The following is a 27233-nucleotide window of genomic DNA, read 5'->3' as shown; positions in this document are numbered from 1 at the left end:
TTGAAGGCACCAGTTGTGGCTGAGGGTTGGGAAATAGCCTGCTGTCTGTCTCTGACCAGGCTGCAGGGAAGTTGGAGGGGATTGGAGGGCAACAGTCACATGCTTACATGCCTACCAGACCAGGGCCCTCCAACCATTCTGTCATTCCCAGAATGGGACCAGACCTTGGGTGGCTTCCACTGTGGCTTCTAGAATCCAGATGATAGGAAGGCAAGAGAGCAAAGCCCACAAGGCAGGGTGTCTCTTCACAGAGGAGAAAGAATGGGGCTCCTCGGCCCTATCAGGTGGCAACAACCCAAGGCAGGCACCCCAAGGCTAGCCAGACAGAGACAGTCCCTCCCTAATGGGCAGCTTGGGGTGAGGTATTACTGCCTGCTTGGACTCCATTGCTGCCCTCCTCCTGCGGGCCTGAGGAGCAGCCAGTACAGCTGACTGCATTGTGAGCGCCAGCTGGGCTAGAGGTCAGGTGGTCTGAGGACTTCAACACACTCTGCCAAAGCCTTGGCACATCTGCCATTGCCTCCTCCTGACATGCTGGAAACCTCATATCTCACATCTTACCCAGTGCAATGTCACAAAGTATCTCTGGCCCTGTCCCCTTTACACACACTGAACCCCAAGGCCAAAGAGGTGCGACTGGCTGAAGGGGATCTAGGGGAAAGATGGCAGGGCTGGGTTGCTTGGCTTTGGGCTTGGGCCTTTACTCTACCACGGGCTCCCCTAACTTGTTGGGGTTCCTGGGGATATGAATTCACCTTTCTAGGCCTCTTTTACCTGTCCAAGTATGGGGCGGGTGAGTAAGCCACCAGACTGCAACACCTGTTTACTGGCCAGAGGCCCCTCTCACCCCAGCTGGGGTCAGCCCGTGGTATCTTATCATTGAGGGTGTCATTTAGATGTAAATTGGGAGCATTTTATGGGCCCTGCACCCCCCCCAGGCCAGCTCTTGCTTCTCTTTGGGCTCAGTCCCCTCCCCAATCCCTCAGCGCCACAGTGCCCTACCGGCCCCCACCAAGGTTAGTACTGATTGTCCACTTGACCAGTTCTCCTCAGAGAGAAGACTCCAGGCTTATCGGTGAGGGATTATCTAGATTAAGCTAACTGAGGCGGGAAGACCCACCCCCCAGGCTTGACTCCAAACTGAATAAAAAGGAGAAAAACGCGGAGCAACAACATGCTCTTTGTGCTTCCTACCTGCAGAAGCAATGTGAACAACTGCCTGACCCTCCAGATGTCATCATGACGGACTGGACCTTCTCCGATTAGTAAATCTCCTCCCTCCTTCAATTGCTTTTCAGGTACTGTGGTCAGTGCAATGATAAAAGTAGCACACTCCCAGCCTGGAGACCCAGAGCTTGAAACAGTACTTCCAGAGGTATGATCTTCCAGATGTGGACAGATCCCCTGGCCCGACCCTCCTTTACCTGCTGCTCCCTGGGGATTTGTGGATACCCATTTCCCTGCCAAGGCAGGAACCCCTGTGTCTCTTCACCTCATTTATTTTTAAGTACAAGCCCATGAAACATTCACAGGCTGCTTTTTTTACAGGTGGCAAGGATGGCATCGGTGTTCTTGTGACACATCCACCAAGAGGCTGGAACTCTCCGAGGACCCATAGGGGACAGGCCAGAGGGGCAGTTCCTCGGCAGTGCGCACTCCACCATTTCCCTGCCCCTCCCCCTCCCCTCCCTTCTCCTCTCCTTTGCCCATGCCCCTGTCAGTCTTTCCTCCTTCCCCTCCTCTTTCTTCTCCCCCTCATGTCCTTCCCACTCCTTCTCCCCATCCTCCTCCTCCTCCCTTTCTTCTTTATCCTTCTCCTTCTCCTCCTCTTCCTCCTCCTCTTCTTTATCTTCCAGCTTCCTCTACTGACTTCCCCTTAAGGAGTCAAAACCCCTGGAGTGTCCCACCAGAGAGAACAAGACTCACAGAGGCCACTCCTACACTGCCTCAGGCCCCACCCCAGGCTTCAGTCTAGGGTCTTCTCTCTCCTAGGCGGGGTCACAGCTCCCCTACAAGTACACTACCCGACCTGGTGCTTCCGGAAGCTTGAATTCTTCTAACCCCCTAGTTGAGGCTAGCGTCCTCATTTTACATAGGAGGAAACTGCATGCCTGTGCACTAGGTCAGGTCAACAAGACTTCAAAGTGGGTACCCTGCCCTGCCCTTCCTGCTTGATATGCCACAGTCAGGAGTCACCCAGCTTTTTACCTTAGCTTCCAGGAAGTACAGAGCTCTTCCCCCTTATACCCCTTTCCTTCCTCTGCTCCTCAGAAGAAATGCAAAGACCTCAGTGCCTCACCAGACCCTGGGAGGACACTATGGGGCAAGGGGACAGATGGGCTGGGCTCAGCTTCTGGTTGCCTGTCTACTCCCTGTGCAAGCATTCCCTGCACCTGGTTCCCAAGCATCCCCTTGCCAGCAAAGTCTCCCCTTCTGGGCCTGGAACTTTAGGGAGGAAGGCAGCTCAGCCCAGACAATGCCACTTGGTGTCATGTGCTGGCTGGCTGCCTCCCAGCAAATGCCCAGTAGGGCTCTCAGCTGTCCTCAGGCTGGGACACAGAGTTGTCTGGAACTGACTGTTTGACACACTCCCAGCACCTCGAAGGTAGTGGGGGCCACCCTCCTTTCTACCCCTCTCTTGAGTAAAGAGTAGAAGCTTCAGCAGCCCCCAGAGGCTGAGAAGCACTTGCTAAGGGAAATCTCTTAGTATATGCCAACAAGTCCCCATGACTTCTAGATTTCACTTCTAAAAGCAGACAGTTTCTACAGCCTCAGAATGTGACTCTATTGAAAGTTTCCTTACATCAACCCTTCCCCCTTGCATAGGATGAAAGCTGGATACGTCTTTCAACACTTAGTGGGCTAAGAGGGGGAAGAGACTTGAAGAGAAGTCAAGAGACTGCCTCTCTTAGTGGCAGACAAAGTGCCTTGCCTTGGGATGCCACAGACTCAACCAAAGTTCTTTCCTCCGGCTGCCACCACTTCCCTTGGGACTAGAAGGACAGGGCAGACTCCAAACCCTGGCTGGTCTGCGGAGTCAGCCTCCTCCTCCATCACTCCCTGGCTGGTAACTTACCTCAATTACACATCAGTAAAATGGGTACCTTAGCTCTTGTGAGAAGTCTTTACTGAGAATTATTACATATGGCTAGAGCAGATAGTACAGGGGAGAAAGGAGAAGAAAGCAAACACCAGTGGAGACCCTCCGGAGGGTAGAATGAAATAACAGGAAGAATGAGACGGCCACATCAAGGGGACTAAGAGGCCAGGACCACTGTAGCTCAGGAGCTTGAGTGGCCAGCTGCAAACATAGTAAGACCTTGTCTCAAAATAGTAGGTAGTGGTCAGGGTTGGGGTCACATATAGTTCAATGGATAGCTTGCCTAGCATGCATGAATGTTCAAAGCCCTAGGTGTGACGCCCTCCCCCATCAACTTGGCTTGGTGGCAAACTCCTACTAGAGGTAGGAGCAGGAGATTTAGGAGCTCAAGGTCATCCTCAGCTAGGTAAACAGTTTGAAGGCAGCTGGAGAGATGGCTCAGTGGTTAAGCGCACTTGCTGCCTTTGCAGAGGTCCCAGTTTCTTCAGCCGTCCTCAGACACCAGGCATTCAGACAGTATGCATACAGGCACGTACATAAAACACTTATACACATAAAATAAATCTTTAAAACTTAATAAAGCAATACGGTAACCGTGGTGGGTCAGAATTTGAAAAGGAATTAGCATACATTTCCTTGAGGGGCTGTGGAGCTGTGAGAACCTGGGGATCTCAGCCCTCCCAGCTGGGGTCCTTCAGCCGTGTAGCAGCTCCCTCAGCGATCTCTCCCAGCAAATCTGAGTCTTCCAGAGAAACAGAAAAACCTGCAGCCTCCCCCCCCCCCCCCCCCCCGCCAGCATCCTCCTAAGCACAGAAGCCCATCTGTGACCTGTGACCCAGCTCCAGGTGGCTCCTCATCCACCCTGGCACAGTTTTGGCCCTGCTTTAAACGCCAATTATGTGGGTAGATAGTACAGTTATCATCTTGGTATCTGAGCAAAACAGGGGCCAGAGATTCCTTCAGAATGCCTGGACACGGGAGCCCATGGGCACATTAAGTTCTACAGCCATCACTGGATTCCACTCCTAGGTGCAGACCAGTCTCACCAGAAAGGAAAGTAGATGCATTTTGCCACTGACATCTACTTGGAGAACATGATCGGGAAGGGTGTATATGCCTGGCCTGCAAGCCCAAGGCAGATATCCTCTTACTACAAGAGTAACAAGTGTCCCAGTGAGCATCAACTACAAGGGGCCCTGCTAGGCTGCCAAGCTGAGCTGAGCGCATGGGAACACAATCGCCTGATCCACGCTGCTGGCCGGGCACCAGAAGGTCCCCGGTGACACACTGCCCCAGGGACACCCCCACTCCAGCTCCAAAATTCTCACTACTTTCCTCTGCCTCCCCTAGCCCCCGTTGCATCATGTGGGTGGGGCTTCAGTCTCCCTTCTCAAGGGAACCTAAAGGGCCCAGGCCACCAGTCAGGTGGCCTAGGCAGGTCACCATTGGTCACTCAGTAGCTGGTCAATGGTCCTTTGTGTGGTAACAAGACTAGCATAATGGGCACGTCTTAGGCCGGTTGCACGCCCTTGGGGAGCGGCGGTGCTCGGCTGGGGACTTGTGGCTGTGGGCCGCGGTGCAGGGGCGTGGGAGGCAGCGCCAGAGCCCAGGCCACCCGGCTGTTCAGAGATGGGAGCCGCGGGACGAGTGAGGGAACCTCAATGTCCTGCCGCAAGGGGCAGGGTGGCAGGGCGGGGCGGGGCGGAGAGGGCGACACCCGGAGGGCCGCGGGAGGCGGGGTCCGCGCCCAGGACGCGGCGGGGCGGAGCGGGGCGCGGTGCCCCCCGGCAGGGCCAGACCCGGAGGGGCGGGGCGGGAACGGGGCGGGACGGCCGCACCTAGCTCTGGGCTTCCAGCCCCGCCCGCCCTCTACCCTCGGCGCTCCTCAAAAGGGGCGCGGGCGGCGGACGGCGGCGCCGTCGGGGCTGGGGTGCGGCCGCCATGGACCCGTGGCCGTGGCTGACGGCGGCGCTGCTGCTGCTGTTGCTGCTTGTGCAGCTGAGCCGCACAGCCAGGTTCTACACCAAGGTCGGTCTCTACTGCGTGCTCTGCCTGTCCTGCTCCGCCGCGGTCTCGATCGTCTGCCTGCTGCGCCACGGCGGCCGCACCGTGGATAACATGAGGCAAGGGGGCCGGACGCCGGGATGGGCGCGCGCTTCCGCTTCCCTAACTTCTGAGCTCCTCGTGTTCTTTCCTTCCTGCCCCGCCCGCCCCGCTATCCCCACGGTCCGGAGCCTCCGACGACCTGGCTTCCCGTCCCGGGTCCCCAGGAGCGCGCGTCGCAATGTGCACGGCTGTAGGGCTCGGCCCTCCGGCGCCCCCTGCGCGCAGTGTAGAGTGTCGGGTTTGCCCGCGCCGCTAGCTTTGGGAGGGGGGGGGGGCGGACGAAGGTGAGACAGGCCCAATCCCGCTTTCACCAGCTGGGAAACCGAGGCCTAGCCAGGCTTCCGGTCCGTGCTCCCACCTCTCCGCCGGTTAGAAGACACCTGTGCCCAGGTGTAGCCACAGGTTTTCCTTGTCATTAACTTCCTCTTCTGGGGTTGGGAGTTGAGCTGTCTTTGGGCCTGGTTTGCTAGCAAAGGAGGAAGCTGTGGCCAGAATCCTCCTCTGTCCATCTCCCAGAGCAGGGAAGTTTAGTGGACAAGCAGAAGGTACAGGCAGGGGGATCAGGCTAGATTGTCCTGCAATGGGGGCTGCCCGAGAGGAAAGGCTTCCTGTCCACACTCCCAAGAGACTGTTGCTACATTTCTCTCTGCCCCGTTTGGACTGTTGAGCCGGTGGGTTTTGCAATGTCCTGGCCTTGGCCTTGGCTGGGTGTTTTGGACCTTGTGGCCCCTGAAGCCCCACCTCCCTGCGGTAGTTACAGTGACTATGAATGTATCTGTGTAGTCTTTGGGGTTAGGATGCTGTCCTGACCAGCCATATTTTGTGGGTCCATTCCTCATTTCTCAGATTCTTATAGTGACCTATTACCTCCATCCAGTGTCCCTGGGAGCAGACTCCAAGAGCAGGCAGGCAGGAAGACCCTTGCACAGAGGTACCCTGGCTATCCACTTTTCAGGGTGCACAGGATAGGATGGGGAGGCCTGCTCCCCACCTCCCCACCCTGTCTTAGGGTTCCTGTCTTGAATCCTCATAAGGCGATGAGTTGAGGTAGGAGAGCGGGGCCCTTTGAGCGTGTGAGATGTCCTCCAGGGATGATGGGAGGGAGGGGTGAGTGGGAGCGAATGGGACTGTGTATCTAAGAGGTGAAGGCTTGCTCAGTCCACATACCGACCCAGCCCCATCCCTGGGCTAGGCCAGCCGTGCTTTAGGTTGCAGATGCTACTCTGCCTGGGCAACAGTGGGGACTGAGGTTCAGAAAAGCAACTGCACAACAGGAAGGCTTTGGGGATGAGCATGTTTGGAGGAAAGGAGGTCAGGACCCAAGCTTGCCCAGCCAGGACAGGGAGCTCTGGGAATTGAACCCCAGAAAGCAGTCCGATAATAAATTCTGTTGTCATCCCTCAGTGCCAGCTCTCCTGTGGTGATGCTGACCATGGGTGCTCTATACAGTTGCTCTAAGACAGTGGTTCTCAACCTAATGCTATGTGACCCTTTAATACAGTTCCTCATGTGGTACCCCCCACACACACCATAAAATTATTTTCATTGCTATATAATAACTGATTTTGCCGTTGTGAATCATAAATATCTGATATGCAAGTTATCTGATATTCTACCCCTGTGAAAGGGTCACTTGAAAGGTTGAGAACCGCCGCACTAAGGACTGTGGCCATAATGTTATTGTTTTGGCTTTTTGTTTGTTTTTCTAGACCGGGTTTAGAAAAACCCTGTGTAACCCTGGCTGTCCTGGAACTCACTCTGTAGACCAGGCTGGCCTCAAATTCAGAGATCCTTCTGCCTCTGCCTCTCAAGTGCTGTAACTGATTTTAAGGCACTACAGGGCCGTAAGTCAGACCCTGAGCTGGAGGGTCAGCCCCCGGCCTGCACCTGATTTCTAGAGGAAGCCTTTGTCATTTGGTTTAGAGTTCTGAGGTGCAAGGAACAGCATTAGGAACATAGACCAAGTTTGCCTATTCAGACATGGCTTAGGGGCTAAGGCCAAGGAAAGGCTCAATGTGGAGCCTTTACCTGTGTGCAGACCAGAGTTGGGTGACAGGAGGCATAGGCCTTGGCTATACCGTTTGACAAGGTGATAATAAAGCCCAGGGAGGCTGTATAGAATTTTGCTCAGCTGCTAAGTTGGATCACCCTAACAAGAACAATTTAGCTATAAACACACACACACAAGGGGGGGGGGGCCAGGGGGAGGCATGACCTTAGTAAAACAAGAGCAAGCCTTTTCCCAACCCAGAGCTCCTGTGACTACACTGTCTCCTATCTAAGCTTCTGTAGAGAGTGAGGGGTGGTGGGGGACAATGGATACCTAGCACCTGCAGGAACTAGTCTTAATTTTTAGGGTGAACTTTAGCTCTGAGCCCTGACCAAGGCTCCCCACAGCCACAGCAAGGTTGGCCAGGTCTGGCCTAGGCCATAAGAGTCAGCATCATCCTGGCAAGTTTCTGGCCATTTGCAGGTTAGCAGAAACAGAATTATTCAGAACATTGCTAACATGAGCCTGATTCAGTGGTGGCATCTTGACCTTCTGAGAACAGTAAAGCCTAGATCTGGCTGCCTGTGGGTAATGGGTCAGTCTCTATTCCTCTGTCTTCTCTCTCTCTCTCTCTCTCTCTCTCTCTCTCTCTCTCTCTCTCTCTCCCTCCCTCCCTCCCCCTGGCACCTACTACTTTCATTCTCTTGGGTGTTTGCCCAGGCTAGAAGTTCTATCCTAGCCCCAATGTCCTGTTCCTATCCCATTCTTCACTCCTGGACCACTTGTCAGAAAACCACTTTGCCAAGTGGCCCTAGTAGGATCTCCCGTGCCCTAAGCCACGCCCATTAGTGGCTCCCTACCTGCCATCCTTCAGCAAGGTAGCCCTGGTTGGCCCAAGGAGCTCCCATTTTTATCTAGCAAGTCTCCACCCATCAAACTCAAGGCCAGACTCAGGGCAAGGGTCAGCCAGTGACCTTCCACGAGGACAACCAAGCCTGTGGTATAGCCCTGATCGTGAACTGCTTCTCAGCTGCCTGGGGTGGGCATGGGAGGGGCCCAAGTGGGTCAGAAGGCCCCTCTCCTGGAGTTACCTTTGTTCTAGTTCTGCCCGTGTCCCAGTCAGTAGACTGTTGATACAGGTCGCAGAGTGGAGTTACATCAGCCAGCCCCATGCAAGGTTGCTCTTTTCATCCTTCCCCTTGCACAAGTCATCACAGATGGAATGCATTGATCCAGACTGAATCACAGACTGTCTGATCCAAAGCAGGAGCTCAGCTGGCAGCCATGTTTCCAGAGCAACAGGCTGGAAACTCTCGTTATCCTCAGACTCTGGGGCTTCCGACTCTGCCCCTACTGAGGTGCACTAGAGAGGCAGCAAGGCCCAACATGGAGTGAGGGCTAGAGGGCATGACATCTCATCTTAGTGTGCAGGGCAAAGGATAGGGTGGCCAGGACTAGACTGGGTTGGCAGCTTAGGCTTGTCACACTAGGAATGACACATCCCTTCAGGGGGAGTCACTTGCTGGGTGGGGCCAGGCTGCCAAGCCAACAAAGCAGGCAAACAGGACAGAGGATGGACTGCTGGCAAATTTAGTTGGCAGTATAGGAAACCATGATCCTGCCCCCGGGGTGCCCTCTGACCATACACCTCACCTGGCTGGAAGCAGTGTTAGGAGGTGGACTTGGGTCCACGTGGCTTCCTCATTCCTGGGGACAGGTCACTAACCTTGCTGACCTGAATGTGTGCAGCCTTTGTAGAGTGAGTATAAGGACCTATCTAGCAGTGAGCAGAGCTTTACAACAGGCCTGAAGTCCTAGGCATGGTACCTGAGGGTGTCTCTCCCCTGTTAGGATGAGGATTCCCACGTAGACCTCTGGTGGCTCTACATAACCTCTGTAGAGCTTAGCTGGCACCTTTGCCTGGGAAAAACCTCATTGATTGATTAATTGATGGATGGAACCAGGGCCTTATGCAGTCTGATCCGGTTTTCTACCACTGCGCCACCCTTCCAGCCCATGGTGATAATTGGGGAGTGGTGCTGAGGGATGTCGCTCAGTGTTAGAGTACATGCTTAGTGTTGCATGAAGCCCTGGCTCCCATCACCGTAACCCAACCCCAGTACAGGACAGACAGACAGACAGAGGGCACATGTGCATGTCACTAGCAGTGGGCACAGTCTAGATTGGCTGGAAACTCTCCCCTTTGCAGCAGGACATGGGACTATGAGTTCATAGTGACTATAGGTTAACTTATCCTTATCTAAGACACCAAGATAGCTCAGCTGGTAGATACTTGTCCACCATACATGAAGTCACCATTGCATAAAGCCGAGGTGTAGTGTGCATTCCTGTAAGCCCAGCAAGTGCTGTGGAAGCAAGAGGGGCAAGGGTTCAAGGTCATCCTTGGCTGCTTAGTCAAAGTAGGACCTGTGAGACCCTATCTTAAATTTCTTAAAGTGGGTTGGGGGAGGGGCAAAGAGAACGCATGGGAAAAAAGATCGTTTAGATTTTAGATGATTCGAGGTTTGGAAGACGACTTATACATTTCTAGTGAGACATCTTGGACTTGACCTCTTTTCTAATGTGTCAAATGTGCTGTGTACACACACCCAGAGGTAACTCTTGAGTGTTCATAGTGTGCCTGCCTTTGACTGTGATCCCTCACCTGAGTTCAGTGTGGCACTTCCTCCTTGTGATACCATGTCTAGAAAGTTTGGGATCTTGAAGCACTTCAGATGCAGCCTTAGGGATGCTCAGCTTTCATCCTGAGTTTGGGGTTGTGGTTACCGGAGGCTTTGGGTTCCACCCCAAACCACACACGCCCTCCAATAAACTATGTGTTCTTTTCAGTGAGTCAGCTCTGATCCCTGTGCATTTCCTCTGCCTCACGGTGCAGGTGTTTCCAAACACCCTGATTGGAATCTTGACTGTCCACATCTTGTAGCGCTACCTTAGAGAGAATTCCTGGGAATCCAGTTAGCCACCAACCTCTGCCTTCCAGATACATCTGACTCTAACCCAGAGAGGGAGCAAGAGACTAAGAAAGGGCCAGCATCCTTTCCCGCCTCTGCCTGTGCCTTCTGACAGCTGATAAGACTGGACAGTTCTTTGTGTTGACACATTGTCTGCTTTAAAAGAATAAATCTTAAAGCTTTATTTATTTTTATATGAGTTCACTATAGCTGTCTGTAGACACACCAGAAGAGGGCATTGGATTTCATTACAGATGGTTGTGAGCCACCATGTGGTTGCTGGGAATTGAACTCAGGACCTCTGGAAGAGCAGTTGGTGCTCTTAACCTCTTAACCACCTCTCCAGCCCCATTGTCATCTTTAAGTTATCTTCCCTGTCCTTTGGAGCTTCCCAGGGATCCCAGCAGCTGTGACTTAAAGATGAGGAACTTGGGGATGGGGAGCAGTGACCATTCTTTCATGAGGGTCTGGGATCTGTCTACCCGTCCTTGAAGCAATGGGGAGGTCTGACCCAAAGACAAGATGGCTGGAACTAGCTGAGGCTGGCAGGCCTGAGAAGAAGTTCTAGGTTTCGGGCCTAGGGAAGCAATGGCTAGTGTCATCATCTGGATTAGCATTTTTCCTCTCCAAGGTTCAGTTTCTTCATCAGTGAGACTTGTTCTTCCACTGCTGGGCTCTTGATGGGGCAAGCCTTGCAGGAAGTCACTTGTTTCCTGGGACGGGGACAGGTAGGGCCAGGGGTTATGGGGACATTGTTTGGAAAGAGAAAGTTCTGTGGACAGACAGTGGTGGTAGCAATCCAACACCGGTGCCTTCACATACCAAGTTGAGTGCGTAAAAGTAGTTAAAATGGATTTTTTTTTTTATGGCATGCGGATTTACCATATATTTTTTAAGAAGCTGTGAAAAACCAGTGTGAATCTGCTGCATGTCTAGAGATAGCTATGGCCAGTGGAGGACCCTTTCCCTCGGAACTGCTGGGGTCCCAGGGATGAAGTATACCAATGTACATGTAGAATGGAGTGTGTTGGGGTCCACTTCCCCTGCTCTGTCACAGTCAAAGCAGGCGATCGGCCACCTCTGCCCTATAGTCAACGCCTATGCCAGTCTCTTTCCAGTGAGTAGAGAACAGGCTGGGTCCCCTTGAGGGTAGGGAGCAGGGCTACTTTATCCCAAGACTCTGCCTGCCCAAGTGTCCCGTCCTGTGCTGCCTGCTGTACCTTCTCCTCAGCTTGCCCTCCCTTTGCTATAGAAGCTCATTTTGGTTATTGATACCTCTGCCCTCAGCATCATCAGCTGGGTCGTTCGGTCCTTCAAGTACATGTATGGCCTTCGCTTTGAGGTCAGCGGACAGAAGAAACTGGAGGTGGACGGTCCCTGTGTCATCATCTCTAACCACCAGAGCATCCTAGACATGATGGGTAGGCTGCCACCAAGGCTTGGCCACAGAGAGGGCGATCTGTTTCAGCCTGGGCCCTGGTGGGCTGGGGTCTCTGGCTGGTGCTGGGGCAGGACAAGACCTCCCTCAAGCTGGGCAGCAGAGCAACATGCTGTGCCAGACGTGGGGCACAGGAGTGTTACCCAAGAGAAAAGACCAGTCCAGAGGCAGGGTGGGCCGCCAGCCCCTCCTCCCCCAGGGAGTGCCTCCCCCAGGGCTCTGAAGCTGTTCTCTCCTTCTCCCCACCCCAACCTCCCTCTCCCTGAACCCTGCCTCTCCTGTGACTCTTATCTTTCTTCCATCCTCCTCTGTGCCTCTCTGTCTCTCCGGTGTCTCAATCTCCATCTCCTCTGCCTCTCCACCTCTCTGTCCCACCCCCACCCCCTCTCTGGTTCCTGCCTCTTCTGCCTCTCCTTGCCTGCTTCTCCATCTGTGTCTGCCTCTCATCTCTCCCTCTCCGTCTCTCACTGTTTCTCCGGCCCTCTCTTCCTCTGTCTTCCTCATAGGTCTCATGGAAGTACTCCCTAAGCGCTGTGTGCAGATCGCCAAGCGTGAGTTACTATTCACAGGACCTGTGGGCCTCATCATGTACCTTGGGGGTGTCTATTTCATCAACCGCCAGCAAGCCAAAACTGCCATGTCCGTGATGGCCGACCTGGGCGACCTCATGGTCAAGGAGAATGTGAGTATAGACCCAGTACAGCAGGATAGCCTACTGCAAGGAGCAGCACAGCTTTCTGGGGTGGTTACACAGGATGTGTGCAGCCTAGGCAGTTTTTTTCCTTTCTACTGGCAGCTCAAAGTGTGGATCTACCCAGAGGGTACACGAAATGACAATGGGGACCTGTTGCCATTTAAAAAAGGCGCCTTCTACTTGGCCATCCAAGCCCAGGTAGGCCAGGCTCTGCCCTCTGGGAGTGGGAGGCTGGGTCATGGGGTCAGGGATGGTTTAAGGTTGAAGATGATATCCTAGCTAGACTGGGACCTGCTGGCCTTCAGGAACCTCCTCCCTGTTAGGAAAGGGCCTCCCCACACCTACTGCCCAGGTAGGTAGCCTCCTTCATTTGGGAGTTCATGAAAAGCAGAGGTGGGAGGCCAGTGGGTGGGCAATTTACTCAGCATACTAAGGCAGACGTGCCTAGAAATCCCCCTGATGCTCCGGGCCCTGGTTTTTGACCATAGTGAGGCTAAGGAGCAGGCATAGACTAGTTGCAAACCCAGTTCTGAGCAGCACACACGACCTCTGTCCTGGACGTTGGACTTCCCTTGCCCTTCCCTATGGCAGGGGAAGTTAGCGTATATCAAAAGCGTAGGTGAGAGTCTGCCAAGCCCTTTGTCCCTGCTGTGTGGGGAAAGCTACCACTGGTAGACAGGGGAAGGAATTTTATCCTGCTTTACTGATCTTGCCTGGCAAGCCTTGGCCCATCAGCTGCAGCGGTAGGCTCTCCCGGGCTCCTGGTGCCTAAGCCTGTACAAAGTGGCATGTACCATTTCCCTGAGGTTCCCATCGGTTCCCGGGGGTTGGCAAACTCAGGCTGGAACAGGAGACGGCACTGTGACTTCTGATCTGTCTGGTGGTCCTTGGGCCTGGGATCGAAGTCATGATATTCCTTGGCCTTGAGGTATTGGTAAATTCTGGGGAAAGGGAGCTGCTGTGGGGGCAGAAGATCCCGCACCTATCATTTTCGGCCCTTCCCCCAGGCCCTGACTAAGGTGCAGCCTACCTACCTTCTTGCCCAGGCTCTGGCGCCCAGGGTTAATTATTACCCGAAGCACTACCTGTCACCATTGGAGTTGACCCTGGGCCTTCCAGGAATACCGACAGTCTCTAGCCCCTCTCCCCTACTTTCCTAGGAATGAAAGAGAAGGGGGGGGCAGAGGATTGACATCTCCACCTCCCCCGTGCTGGTTGAAGCCCCACCCTTCAATTTCTAGGATATTTTATGACTCGGACAGGGGTAGGGTAGGGAGCTTCCTGGAGGAGGTGGTGTGGGGAACAGGATAAGTCTGAAACTCCAGGCCTTCTGGATGGAGGTGAGGCACAAAGATGCCTACCAGTAGCAAAGGCCCGTAGTGTTTCCTTCAGCAGCATCCCTGTCTGCAGGTACCTATCATCCCTGTGGTGTATTCCTCCTTCTCTTCCTTCTACAATGTCAAGACGAAGCTCTTCTCCTCAGGTGAGCCGGCAAGCCCACAGGAACTCACAGGTCTGCCCCGCTTCCAGTTCTTTACTCGTGAGTGGGGGTTTTATGTACCCCAGGCTGACCTACAGCTCCTCATGTAGCGGAGGATGGCCTTGACCCTCCCACTTCTACCTCCCCCACAATGATAGGTGTGTACCACCATGCCTAGTTTATGTGGTGCTGGGTTTCATGCATGCTAGGCAAATACTCCCCCAACTGAGCTACAATCCCACCCCTCATGGTCCTTTCTAATCCAGCAGTACTTGGGCCCCTACTAGCAGAGTTCCCACCTCTGGGTGGTGAATGAATGAACGAATGAATCTGGGACAACCATTGCATCAACTCATTGCTCTATCTAAATGGGTTTTTCAGGTTGAAAACAGGTTCTAAACAGGCCAGTCTGGACAACAGAACGAGGGACCTACAGTGGCCCCTGCTGGTGACGGGTGGGAATTGCCTCTTCCGCCTGGAAGCATTAGCATGTGTACCCTGAGCCTGCATGTGGGTGATGTGTACGGGAGTCAAGGGAGACTCAGAGGTTTAAGGGCAATGGGACCAGCCAGGTTCTGTCTCCAGCATCTGAGCCCCAAGTGCCCAGCACCAAGGAGGACAGAAGGAGCAAGTGTGAGAGGGGGCTTTTGGGGGTCACGGAATGCAGTTTTGGGGGCAGAGATACCCAGAGTCATGGAGTGGCTTCAGGGGAAACTAGAGTTGCTAAGCTCTCTAGGCACGCATGTTGCCTCGATTTCAAACGTGGACCTTGCCCAGGAGTGGAGGAAGGCCAGGCTCTGGTAAGGAAGCCAGGTGAGTAAAGAGAGACGGACAGCACTGTGGGGTCTCTAAGCCCCTGACATCCACTGCTTCCTCCCCAGGAACGATCAGGGTCAAGGTGCTGGATGCTGTCCCTACCAGTGGCCTAACAGAAGCTGATGTCACTAAGCTTGTGGACACTTGCTACCAGTCCATGAGGTCCACCTTTCTACAGATTTCTGAGATTCCCCAAGAGAACTCTGCCATTAAGGAGCCTGGGGTCTTGCCAGCCCAGTAGCCCAGGCTACAGGGGCAGGGGAGCTGGGGAAATGGGAAGCAGAGGCTGAAGGACGGACAGAAGGCCACAGACTCCTACAAATATCACCTATCCTGCTCCCCTGCGGCCTGGAAACAGGAAGCCCTTTCCGGCACAGGTCTTAGACCCAGGACCCTATGTAAGTTCCCACCTCAAGCCTCCAGAATCCAGGTGTGGCCATCCAGCAAGTGGGCTGACCCACAAGACCACAAGGCACCTAGGAGTGGCAACACGTTACCCAAGGCCCACCCCACCATGCAAGACAAATGTTCAGGAACCAGGCTGTGGCCTGCATCAGGCCATCATGAAGAGGAGAAACTTGGTCTGCCAATCTCAAGGAAGCCTGGTTCACATAGCACCAGAGGGCAGAGCCTGCCACCCCCACGTCCGATGGCCTCAGTCACAAATCACTGCTGTACTTTTTTTTTTTTTTTTTATAAATGAATTCTCGGAAGTACCTAGAGACCAGAGATCTCTTTCAGAGGGTGGGTAGTTTATCCCCGGGCTCCCATCCAGGGATAAAGGGTGGTAAAGATGGTATATGAGTACCCATCTCTGGGGCTGCAGTTTATAAGTTCCCTCCTCCTCCCACCTGCCTGCAGACGAGCTATGAGCTGCCAGCATTGCTTTTCTCCGTGAATGTGGGGTCCACGGAACTGAAGGGTGCATGCAGACCACAGGTTCGCGGCATCAGGGCATAGGCTGAAGAACTGCCTTTTAGCCTCTGCTGTGTAGGGAACCAGCAAATCACCAAGGGAAAACTGGGGCCTCGGGGGCTGCCCCCTGCAGCTCCATTTTGCAGAAAGGCCTTCACTTTACCTGCAGCCTACATGGCAGGAGTGTCCCACAGTGTCCCCACAGTCCCAGTTCACCCATTGACAGCAGCTCAAGTCCCAGCTTTATTATGACAATCCCCACCTTACCTCTTGGGCAGGGAGCTCTCATCCCTTCCCTGGAAGCCCTACTGAAGAGTCACAAGACCCCACTCCCCATGCCCAAGGCCTAGGAACCTCCTAAGAGGGACAAACAAGCAGGCCCTTCTGTTCACAGGCAACACCAGACAGCACTTGCACTCTGGCTAGAAGGGATCTAGGGGCGGCAGCTCAATCCAACATGGACGGTGAGGCGCCATCACACATCTTTTTTGCAAGAGCCTAGGGAAGGAGAGGAAAGGTATAAACGTGCACATCTGCCCATCCCAGCCGCAGTTCCACCCACCCAGGCCTGGTACCCACCCAATGGGTTCCCTAGGAGCTCTATGTGGGGAAATATCTTTCGAAACTCACAGGACCCCAGCTGTTCCTCCAAGAAGGAGACCTGCTCACTCAGTGAATCAATTCGGTCCAGCTGCTGGAAGGAGTGGGCCAGCAGGCTGCCAGGATCTTGTAACTCATGCTCTGTGGACCGAGAGGCCAGGCTGTGCAGCGGGGCCAGCACCAACTGCAGTTTCTGTTTGGAAGGAAAGTTGGAAAAAGCCAAGTGACCTGTTTGACCTCTATTCCATAGGGATGTAAGGCAGACTAGTAAGGGCATTGTAAGTAAGGCTTCTACTGAGCTAGGCAAGGGCCCTGCTTGCAGTAGAGGGACCCCAAGGTCTGGTGGATACAGGTGTATAACAGACCCACAATCTAGCCACAAAGTCCTGGGATGCCAGAGACAAGCTAGGAAAATCTTGGGCCTATGGCTTGAGACTTGCCCAAGTCCTTGTATAGCAGGCTAATTGGGCCCCGGACCTTAGTTCTCAGCCTGAGGAATCCCATACAGTGCTACCTGGCATAGTAAAGCCAGCATCCTTCTGACCCTTCCCCATAAAACTCCCAACCACCCCATGATTGGGAAGCACACCCCCACAGACTCCAAGATACAGTCCCAACAAAGCCTCACCTGTTCTAGTACATCAACCCGGGCCTGCAGCCTGTACACCTCCTCTTTCACCATGCTGTCCACTCCTGGGGGCAGATCCAGGCGCTAGTCAGAGAGGGGAGTTTCCTGCCCCACATAGGCCTGAAGACTCTGGCTGTGAGCCTCAGGCCCTGACAAAGCACACAGCTCAGAGCAGCCTCTGGCCACCCCAAGTGCTGACAGTGGTCCTTACCCAGAGTCCGATGCACTCCTGGCGCTGGGCTGCTGACCGCGCATTATTACTCACGGTACGAGTTTGAAGTGTCACAGCGCGTACCAAAAGTAATAATGTGCTGTCACCAGCAAAGACGCGGCGTCCGTAGACTGCCAGAGGCAGGGTGGGGCTCTTTCTCAGTTGGCTGAAACGAGGCTCCCAGGTATATGCCTTCCAGAAACCTTTTCAGGAAAAAGTGGCCCCTTCCACCCAGGTGAAGAACCTCCCTCCATTCCAGGATGTCTGGAATCAGTCCTCAACATAGTGCTGGCCTCTACCCAGGGCTAGCTGCCCCCTTTGTCTTCCATATTCAGCTTAACCTCATAACAGGTCAGAAAGACAAGTTTACCTGTGGTAGGGTTTGGGGCCACCGGGGAGGGCCCCTCCTTAGACAGGCAGAGCATCCCATCTGCAGATGGTCTTTGCCCCTCCCAACACTGGCACCAGTAACTTCCTACAGTATTGATACAGCGCTGGGGACAACTGGCTTCTCCCGTACTGCATTCATCAACATCTATAAGAAATGAAGGTATCAATCTAATAGTGTCTACAGAAAGCAAGGTCCTGGCCACAGAGCCCTGTTAAGATCCACCTATCAGTGAGAACCCACTTTAGGCAGCAGGAACCTAGCATATAAAAGGCACTAAAAAGACCCCTCAAGAAGCGTGGTGCTTACCTGTCTGACAAGTATCTCCCTGCCATCCCACAGGGCAGCGGCACTGGCCTGGGCGGATGCAACTCCCTCCGTTCCCACATGGAGGCTGGCATATTGCTGTGGGTAGGAGAGGCCTGTCTGTCACACCCACTCAGGAGAGTCCCCAGAGCCCTGCAGTAGCCAGGGAAGGGTTTCCCTGAGCAAGGATGCACTGCTTGGGGGACAGAAGGCAGCAGGGACTCTGCTGGGCAGTGGGAAGTATAGTTCCTCACATCAGGTACAGTGTACACTGCTCTCACCTGCTCCACAAGCCCCAGGGAGCCCGCTGGTTCTCCTCCAACCAGGGCAGCAGACATAGCGAGGCCCAGTGGGAGTCAGTCCAGGGTTACGGCGATAGGCGGTCCGGTAGATGGTTCTGTGGAGAGTAAAGGTAGTTCAGGGGTCCAACATGGAGTGACCGGAGCCAAGCCTTCCTCAGGAAGGATGCACCCTGCCCCAGCTCGCTTGGGTCGACATATAGGCCTGACATGTGTGCCACCTGATCAACCAAGTTTCCTGACTTGGCCTATGACACGCAGACCAGGGAGTACAGCAGGGCTGGCCCCCTCCTACAATGGCCACTTCAGAGGCAGCTGGAGCCTTCCCTGGTGTTTAAGCTGCTCTCTTGACTAGCATTCCCCTAACTTTGGGGGTTCAGGAGCCTCTGAGATCTGGCATTTTGAACCTGTGAGGGAGCTCACACACCCAGGCCTTTTTTTGGGTACTTTATAGGCAGGGAGGAGACTGAACTCCCCACATCAGAACATGGATCTGCCCTCTTGGCTGTGTCCAGAGGCCACATGCTGCTCAGAATGTCCTGTTAGCCTGATGGGACACCCGAAGGTCCACATGGGTATCTGCCTAGGGCCATTATGGGAAGAGGGGTTCCTGATGGGGCTCAAGAATGACAAGGATTTGGGGAGGTAAGCATTGTCCTTGTGAATAAGGACTCTCTAGCACTGCTGGGAAGAACTAAACACTGAAAGTGGAGGGGAACGTGTGCTGAGAAGCCCCTGTATATGGGATATGCCCTGTGAGGTGACATCCTCTCAGGGCAATCCTGGGTGGGTTACCCAGCACCGTTGGGTTACCAGCCTCCAAAACCGAGAGGCCACTTTGATCCCTGATGTCAAAGGACACCTCACAGCTTTGGCCTCAGCTCCCCAGCTCAGGGTGAGGCAGGCTCTTGGGAGTGGGATAAGGAGTGGGTACTCACCGGTAGGTGCTGCAGGCTCGGTGTCCGTCACAAGTGGTGAGGTAAGGCTGGTATACACGCTGCACAAAGGTCTCTGGGACGGAGCCTCCGGAAACCCCCACAGAACACACTCTACGGCTGCAGGGGGTGGGGGTCAGCTCGCAGTCTAGAGCCAGGTCTCCCAGCCCAGGTGTATAGAAACATGGGGATTCTCTTCAAGTATTGGGGCCTGCTGTGGGCAGAGCTAAGGGCATCTGGTCATGATCCAAGTGCCCCAAGGCCCAAGCCCTTGCTCACCTGGGTCTATAGACATGCTCTGTAGTACCTCCTGCCGCCAACACGAGAAACCATGCTATCAGCAGCTCTCCCAAGCCCCACATGGTTTGCATCTGTAAGTGGAGTAGCCTTCTTCTTTTTGTGGCCTAAGACAAAAGGTTGGATCCTGTCAATCTCCTATAGAACCCCCTGGCCCAGGCCTTCAGTAGAGTCTGAAACCTTGGCCAATTCCTGGGTTCTGAGGTCACCCCATCCCAGGGATAGCATCCAGTGACTGATCTCTCATGTCTCTGGTCCATTTCTACCAGCCAAGCTGGTTCCTTATCAACCACAGAGAGCTAGGCCTGCTGACCAGGACAGCTGAATCCTGCTAGGGTCAGGGGCAAAACCCTGAGGTTCTGGGTGAGGCCTAGAGTGAGCGACCAATCCAATCCCCTCCCCACCCTGAGCAGGACTGAGGGCTTTCTGGTATCTTTCACTGTCTTAAATGGCATGCTGTGGATGGAGCTGAAGCCAGAACGGCAGGAAACTTGCCATCTTAGTGACCCTTTGGGACTTGGGGTTCTTTGCCAAATGCTTGGCAAGCCCCTAGGAAACTATGGATTTCCCGATATTCTGATGTCAGCTACCTGTAGGTGTGTACAGGCAAGGCCATTGTGGGGTGTGAATATTCTGACCAGCAAAGGCATCTACACCTCTTGTTCTAGAGCATGTGTACAAACACCCCCAGCTGCAAGGGCAGTGGCCCTAATGTCCCCTGGGACATAATGGAACCTCCCCCAACATGCCTTTGGAGCCCATCTCCAGCCCTCTTTTGGCTGTCTGTTAAGAGGCAGGAAGGCTGGCGGGAAATGCAAGAAACCCCAGCCCAGATTTAAGGTCTGGGTCAGACCTGTGCAAAGGGGAGGGGCAGCTTCTCATTGTCCTGCAGTGGGGGGGGGCGGTGGTGGGGGGGGGTTTCTACTTCTCTGTGCTTCCTAAAAGGGCAGCTCCACCCACCCGCCCCAGACCCAGCACCTTGAAATATGTAAATGAGCCCAAGCTAATCCCTTACTGTGAGATTCCGGTTTCTTAGACATCATAAGCAAGGCCCTCTGTTGCCATCAGCAGTTCTGGTGGCATTAAATGGTTACTGGGCTGTAGCTGCTGGCCACGCCCCTCTTCTGGCCACGCCCCTCTTCAATATAGAACAAGATCCTGCCGACTTCTCAGAGCTTCTGTTCAGCCCTGAGCTGCAGTCTAGGTAGAAAGATGGCCGGGAGCCTCTTCCCTGTACCTCCGATTTGTTGAAGCCAAGCAGGACAGGAGGCTTTGAGATGAATAATTGAGACTTAATGTGGGGGCAAGAAGACCATAGGGAAATATCTGGGCATGGGGCTATGTTGCAATCTGTCTGAGCTGGCTCAGAAAAGTTAACCCTGAACGGGGGCGGGAAGGGCATCTTCAGTGGGTGAGCATCACATTGGCAAGCAAAAAGCCAAGTGGCCCTGAGGAATAGTATGTCGGCGTGTGGCATTGGCCAGGAGGGTGTCAGAAGTCTACCATGCTTGTGTGCCTAGCCCCTGGGGCCTTGAGGGTTCCTCTCCAGATGTCGTCTAGAGATAAGCTGTCTAGAGAGGGGACTGTGTTTTAAAACAAGAGAAGCAATTTTTGAACAGTCATGTTTTGCCCAAGAACAGAGGCCAGAGCAGCACTGGGCTGGAAGTTCATTCCTTTGGGTTCAGCCACTGGGTGCCCCCTGCCATGTACTAGGCTTTGGGATATCCTGCAAGTTGACAAGTCATCTTGAACCCTCAAGTATCACCATGGGCCCAGCATCCATTTCCCTTCTCCACCTACGGCTCAACAGCCCCGTACGGGGAGGGGGATGGGAAGCTGGGTCAGCAAAGGGGAGACCTGGACACCATAGTGAGAGGGCCCTGGGTCCCTTCGCTACAGAAGTGTCCGGACATGAGCGTCCAAAGATTGGTGTCGAGAGACCAGACGGGCTCGGTGACCAGATTCGGAGGGGGCGTCCTCTCCATGGCTTGAACCTTACTCCCTCCCAGGCTCCATGGCGGTAGGGGTAGAGCGTGGCAGCCCCCATCCCCGACCCAGAACGCCCCGACTGAGCTATGCTGTGGGGTGCTGTGACCAGGTAGAGGTCTATAGTTAGGATGGGTAAGGGGAGAAGCGCCCCGGCTGCCGGCAGGGGTCGCCATTTCTCAAGGCCGCTGGGCTCATTTTCCCGGCAGCAGCAGGACCCGGGCTGGGACGTGGGGTCGGTGCGCGGCCCAGCGGCGGCCCCCGCGCGCTCACCTCTTGGGTCCCTGCGATCACTCGGAGTCGCCTGAGTGGCCGCCCCCGAGCTCGGCACCCGACAGTTCGTGTCACCCCGGCCCCGCCCGGGATACTTCCATACCCTCACCCCCGGCGCCCAGGCTACCTCCGCACTCACCGCGCGGTCCCGGGCGCGCACGCGCCGCCGCCGCCACCGCAGCGCTGTGGGGGACCCGAGTCCCGCCCCGCCCCGCCCTCGGCCCCGCCCCACCTGGTGGCCGCGCCGGAGCCCTACCCCCGCCCCATGGGCTCCTCGATCTGTCCATTCCCATTTTACGGATGGGAAAACCGAGTTTGTGCAGCGGCAGTTCCCGAGTATTATAGCGAGTAAGCCAGCCTCCTGAGTGCTGCCACGCGAGCCCCCTTCGTGCATCCTGACTGTCCCCAGCCCTGCAGAGGAATCACGTGGCTGCTAGGGACTTAGGACTAAAGAGGTTCTAGAGTCAGGAAGCCATGAATGGCTCCCACAAGGACTAGGCTAACTCTCAAGCCTCTTGCCTGATGACTTGCTCCTGAATGGTATTAGAAGACTACAGACGAGATGATGTCAGACTGGTCCTGCAGCCATGCAAAAAGTGGGCATCATGACACACCCAGTCACAAAACTAGGCTGAGATTGCTGGGCGGAGGACAAATGAGATCTAGGAGTGACCACAAGCCTCCTTTGGCAGCCATGGGCTTTTACTGGGGAGACCTGTCAGGGCTCTCTCCTGACACCCCTTGGCTGCTTTCACTGGCATCACTGCCTCATTTGAGACAGGACCACCCCTGGTGGCAGCCCTCCGCCCCCAGACTTCTGGATCGGTCGTCTTTTCTCTCTCCCAGTCTCCATTTCCGGGTTAGTTCTGCAACCCTAGCCTTATCTTGGTTTTCACATGTTCCTGTGCATGGTCTCTCAAGGAAGGACTCCTGGCTGCTACACAGGTGTACTGGGGACTCACCTGTGGTCCGGCCTCTCGTCATCCCCCGGGTTTGGGTGGCAGCTGTTCTTCTGGGCAAGTAAGATGGCCAGCACCTTGCTGTTGCAGCTGGAGGCTGTGGGTCAGAGATGGAATATAATTTGGGGCCTTGCTTTCTCTGGTGTCCAGGGCTGGGACAAAACCTGGAGCCCAGGCTTCCATATAGCTGTGGTATTTCAACCCGCTCCTGACCCACAGACCCACTCTGTATCCCCACCACGCCCCAGTTTGATCTGGCCCTCAGGATCTGCTTGCATAAGCAGCCACTGACAAGAGAAACTTCAGCGCACCCAAGCTGGTCATAGTCTTGACTCCCCCACCTTCCCTCCATCGGCCAAATGTGACCTCTGCCTCCATCCCTGAGCCCTGTAAAGAAGGGAGGAACCCTGCTGCATAGAGCTAATGCCCCCTCCCCTCAGGAAGCTGAGCAGAGTGTAAAGACCCTGTACACTAACAGGAAGGCCTAGCGGCTCTGGACTCTGGCCCGCCTTGATTGTGCAGAGAAGCTGAGGTTCGCTGGCCACCACTGCACCAGAGATCCTGGCAGACCGGCCTGTGCCCACTGCTGTAAACAGAGCTCCTGGGTCTCCTGGCCCTCTAAGCCCATGCAGAGCATCCACCACTTAGTCTCAGCACTCAGGAGCTGTGTCTAAGATGGAGGCACCCTGCACAGCCCCTTACCCTCATCCCGTTTTGGTTCCTGGAGCCTTTGGTTCCTGGTCACTTGAACCTTTGTCCAGTCATTCCCCTGTCTGTTGGGGAGCTTTGTACTGGTCCCTCTGCCTTCATCTAGGCTGGGGCCTAACCAGATTCTAGTCTAGGCAAGGTGTGCTTCTCAGACATGCCACTGACTGGGGGTGGGGAACATGCTCAAGAAGCCCCCCTGTGATTTGGGGCCTGAAGACAGGGAGAATAGGGAGAGGGAGAAAAGAGGCTTCGCTAGAAGACAAGATAGACTGACAAGATCACACAGGTGACCCCACCCCATGAAGCTGTCCCTAAGCCTACAGCCCATAAGAGATGGGCTCATCCTAGCCCCGTGTTCTGTGCCCCTCGATGTGCATGGCTTGTCCAGATTACAAATGTGACTTCAGAGTTCCCACTCTAGGGGCTGATTCCCGGCCGGCACCCTCATTCCCCCAAAATACTTACCTGACCCCGGCCCTGTCTTAGCAGAATAGAAGATGTAAGCCCTGAGCAGAGGATCCCACTGGGCTGAGCTCTAACAGCCACCCAGGAGATCCCCCAAAGAGGAAAGAGTGGGGCAGAGGGTGGGTGCCAAGCTGCTCCCAGCTTTTCCCTTCAGGGGCTGGTTCTATGCTTCTGGACATCCAGGGGTGAGGTGTGGAGCCCAGGCTCAGCTACTTGGAATAAGTGCTGGGCCACAGCCCCTAAGTCCTCCACTGGATAGGGATGGCTAACAGCGAGGACAGCATACTCAGTGGAGCAGACCCAAATCCAGCTAATGGATGCCACAGCCATCTGAGTTCTGGGGCACCCAAGGCCTCCTCACCCACCTTCTACCCTGCAGTGCCATTCTGCATACCTGATACCGCCCAGGCCTAGCCAAGGCTGCCTCTGCTGCCTCCATGACCCAACCATGCAATGCAACCTGCCCTTCAAGGGAGCGCCTGCTGCCCAAGGTCCCTCCTGAGGTCTGCACGCCTGTCCTGTCAGCCGAAGCCTTCCTCATAGCCTGCAGAGCAGCCTGCTGGTGCTCAGAGGCTCCTCCCGGGCAGAGAAGGGTGGCTTTTTATGTTCCATCCAGGGTAAATCAGGATTGGGATGGGCCCTTCCCGCCGGACTTCCTGTGTGTGTTCTCTGCTGATAACGGGGATCCGTCAGCGAACAAACAGGAGGCCAAGGGGCTGAGGGGGTCATTAAGGAAGGGGGCTGACCAAACTGTGGAGGAGGGGGTTGTTGTTCCCCTGGGACTCCAGGGTCTATCCCTGAAGCCACCAGAGACCACACCTATGTTCGGGGGCAAGCGAGTTGGTAACAGAATGAAATAGTATGTGGTCAGGACCTTCCCATTCCATAGAGAGAGCAGGACCACAGGACATCCCTAACCCTTCTGCTTCTTTGGGACACAGGAGCTTGGACCTTCCTGAAATGTGTGTGACACAAGTACCAGAAAGCAAAAGCCATGACCAGAGAGGAGCGCTGGTGGCCTGCAGTTGGTTGGGAACTAGGGGTGGGCCAGATAGGCCAAGGATTCGGACAAAGGCCCAGGACGGGGGCAAACACCAGCTCAAACTCAGCTCAGACTCTCCTAGAACCCAGGCTGTTCCTTCCAAGGCAGTAGCTCAGGCTGTCCCCCTCCCTGCCGCCCCCCCCCACACACACTTCAGATGTGTGCAGATGGAGCTGAATGCCTGCAGGCTTGGTTGACAGGGATATGCTCAGGGATGACCAACCCTGAGGCCCGGAAGCAGAGTACCCCTAACCTCTCCTCCCTTAGCCCCTAGGAGCCTTGGAGAGGAGAAGGTCTTTCAGTGGCAAACGTGAAGCTCTATAATCCCCCAGGGTCTCCAGATCCCAATGGTGGGGGATTCAGGCTGGGCACACAGACCCCATGGGGAGGTGTGGGAGGGATAAAGTGCCAAGGATTGGGCCACTGCCGAGAACATGCCCAGACCTCTGTAACTGAGGGCACCTGGAGCAAACCTTTCAATGTCAGCTTGATGGTGCCTTGGGCACCTCCTTTCTGTGTCCTGCCTCTCTCCCACCCCACCCAGCTAGACAATTGAGCTAGAATGGAGGTGGGGCAGCCTGGGAGCTCTCTGGTGGACTGCTGAGTTGGAGGCGCTGCCTCCAGCCTTGCTTCACATACTCAACACCCTTGTTCCAACATGGCCTGGAATGGAGACTGCTCTAGTGCTTAGCCTGGGTGCTGGGAACAGGGTTCCAGACAACTAAGATATTGCATTTCTCTTCCCAGAGCCCAGTCTCCCCTATTTGTCCCAGGGGGACAAGAGCATTCTTGTTCAATAGAGCCATAATGGTTGAAGGGGCCTGTGGCATTCAAATGTTGGTTTGAGAGTCTAAAGGTAGTCCTTAGGTTTTCTTGTCCTTACCTGACAGGTGGCAGCCCCATCCTACCTTCTCTCAGTCACACACACTAGCTACCCTCAGCCCTCCACTGGCTTGTTCTCCTTGGCCTCTGCTTCCACCCGAGGACTTATCCTGTCCACAAGGGCCAGAGTATCCCACCAGTAGTGCCAATCAGGTAGGCTATGCCCACAGTCCTAGAGATACCCCTGTATCATGTCACCTGGACCTGCCCCTCTCTGTCCCAGCTCCTATACTAAGCCACCTGCCTTTCCCTCATCCACAAAAGGATCAGCAAACATTAGGCTGGCTAGATCCAGATCCTTGTGAGTAATGAAAGGGAAACTGAGGCTCAGAGAGGGAAGGGACTTGGCCAGGTGAGCAGAGGTGAGACAGGTTAGCTCAGGAGCAGAGCCCTCTTTTCCTCAGGGAATTCAAGTCCATCTAGGAAAGCAGTCATGAGACCTGGCTGTGCCAGCAATGGCTGAGGGCTGCAGAATTGTGGTCTAACCTCTTTGTGGTACTCAGTGCATAGGGAAACTGCCTAACTTACAAGTGTGGAGGAACAACTCCAAACCAGAGCTCCACAGGTCTGCCTATGGAAACCTGTGAAGGCCCACAAGCCAGTGTGGATAGTTTTGCTAGTCAGTTGCCCAAGTGTATGCATATCTTTCCCTGCCCCAACCTGGCCAGACTGAGATGTACCCAAGAAAAGAGATCCTTGGTTCAGAGCCTCGGGCCCATCATGGGACCTGACTCTTAGGCATCCCTCAATCCCAGAGACAGATACGGGGTGGGGGGGGCAGGCTGGAGTCTCACCTTGACACTGGGCAAGTCAGGGACAGAAGAAGGAGGGGCCCCAAGGGGCGGGGGAGCTGATTGACCAGTCCCTGGAGCTACAGAAGGAGCTGTGGTCTAGGGAGGTGCTCAGAGACTCTCTTCCCCACCCCTCAAGTGCCTACTGCTTTAGGCCTCTCTTGGCTGGTGAAACTTGCTTACTGTCATTGTACAGTAAGGCGCCATGGCCACTTCCTACTCAGACAGACATCATCCATTGCCACTAGGAGACCCCATGTACCCCCCGTTTCCCACAGCTCTTACAGATTGGAGACCAGATGGGCATGGCCCAGATCTGGGTTTAAAGCTCTGGACCAAGAGCCCTCTGCTGATTAAATTGGCATTAGAGGTAGGAACCGCTGCAGTAGGAAACTAAAGTTCTTCACCCCACACTGTGCCTCAGCCTACCTCTGAGGTTGATGGTGAAGAACACAGTTGCCTTACCTTCCCACAGGGAACAGGGACAGGGGATGGACAGAACCTCCCTGGTCTCCCAGGACTCTCCTTGAGCCCTTCACCACTGAACTTCTGGCCTCTGCAGCTCCAGGAGAGGGAAGACTCAGGTCCCAGCAGAGACCCACATGTGCATCTTGAACAGCGCAAGGCCGAGGGGCAGCAGGCCCAGGCGTATGAGCCAGCTGCACCTCAGGAAGGAAAGACCAGCACACAGCACAGCAGAGAGATGGGCTTCCTGTTTATCTCCCAGCTTGGTGGTTGGCCTAGGGACAGGATGGCTCTGTCAGCCAAGGCTGGGCCCAACTTCCCATCAAAGGATGCGCCTGGCTGAGTGACTAGTCCTCACTGAGGGCTCTAAAGACATGACTGAGCAAGGTAGGTAGTCCACCGCTAGGTAGTTCACTGAGTTAAACAGCGAAAAGGGGGTTTATATAGAGCGATATGAGGTCTGCGGCGTGAGCTTAGTTTCTGTTCC

The 27233-nt window shown here is 54.8% G+C and overlaps 2 protein-coding genes across 4 annotated transcripts; one reads left to right on the top strand and one right to left on the bottom strand.

Annotated features, from left to right (window-relative positions):
• The first annotated feature begins 4943 nt into the window (after window positions 1-4943).
• Window positions 4944-15318, top strand: AGPAT2 (1-acylglycerol-3-phosphate O-acyltransferase 2). Its single transcript, XM_080927250.1, has 6 exons — window positions 4944-5223; window positions 11456-11589; window positions 12113-12288; window positions 12403-12498; window positions 13711-13783; window positions 14662-15318. The coding sequence occupies exons 1-6, from the start codon at window positions 5042-5044 to the stop codon at window positions 14835-14837; spliced, it is 837 nt and encodes a 278-aa protein (XP_080783376.1). The 5' UTR covers window positions 4944-5041; the 3' UTR covers window positions 14838-15318.
• A 24-nt stretch (window positions 15319-15342) lies between these two features.
• EGFL7 (EGF like domain multiple 7) lies at window positions 15343-26885 on the bottom strand. Of its 3 annotated transcripts, none has more exons than XM_080927253.1 (10): window positions 21574-21586; window positions 20191-20445; window positions 19158-19282; window positions 18882-18998; window positions 17926-18041; window positions 17648-17743; window positions 17321-17485; window positions 16740-16804; window positions 16142-16304; window positions 15343-16009 (listed from the first exon to the last, which is right to left on the bottom strand). In XM_080927253.1, exons 3-10 carry the CDS (start codon window positions 19247-19249, stop codon window positions 15987-15989), a joined length of 837 nt encoding a protein of 278 aa, XP_080783379.1. In that variant the 5' UTR covers window positions 19250-19282; window positions 20191-20445; window positions 21574-21586; the 3' UTR covers window positions 15343-15986. The 3 variants fall into 3 exon arrangements, with proteins under 3 accessions (XP_080783379.1, XP_080783378.1, XP_080783377.1); XM_080927252.1 differs by lacking the exons at window positions 20191-20445; window positions 21574-21586 and adding exons at window positions 22397-22490; window positions 26747-26885 and having other exon boundaries at window positions 15344-16009; XM_080927251.1 differs by lacking the exons at window positions 20191-20445; window positions 21574-21586 and adding exons at window positions 22397-22490; window positions 23961-24130 and having other exon boundaries at window positions 15344-16009.
• Between the last annotated feature and the right edge of the window lie 348 nt (window positions 26886-27233).

This window comes from Micromys minutus, assembly GCF_963924665.1.
Source record: "Micromys minutus genome assembly, chromosome: 13".
Taxonomy (NCBI): domain Eukaryota; kingdom Metazoa; phylum Chordata; class Mammalia; order Rodentia; family Muridae; genus Micromys; species Micromys minutus.
This window is presented reverse-complemented; position numbering and strand designations above follow the sequence as displayed.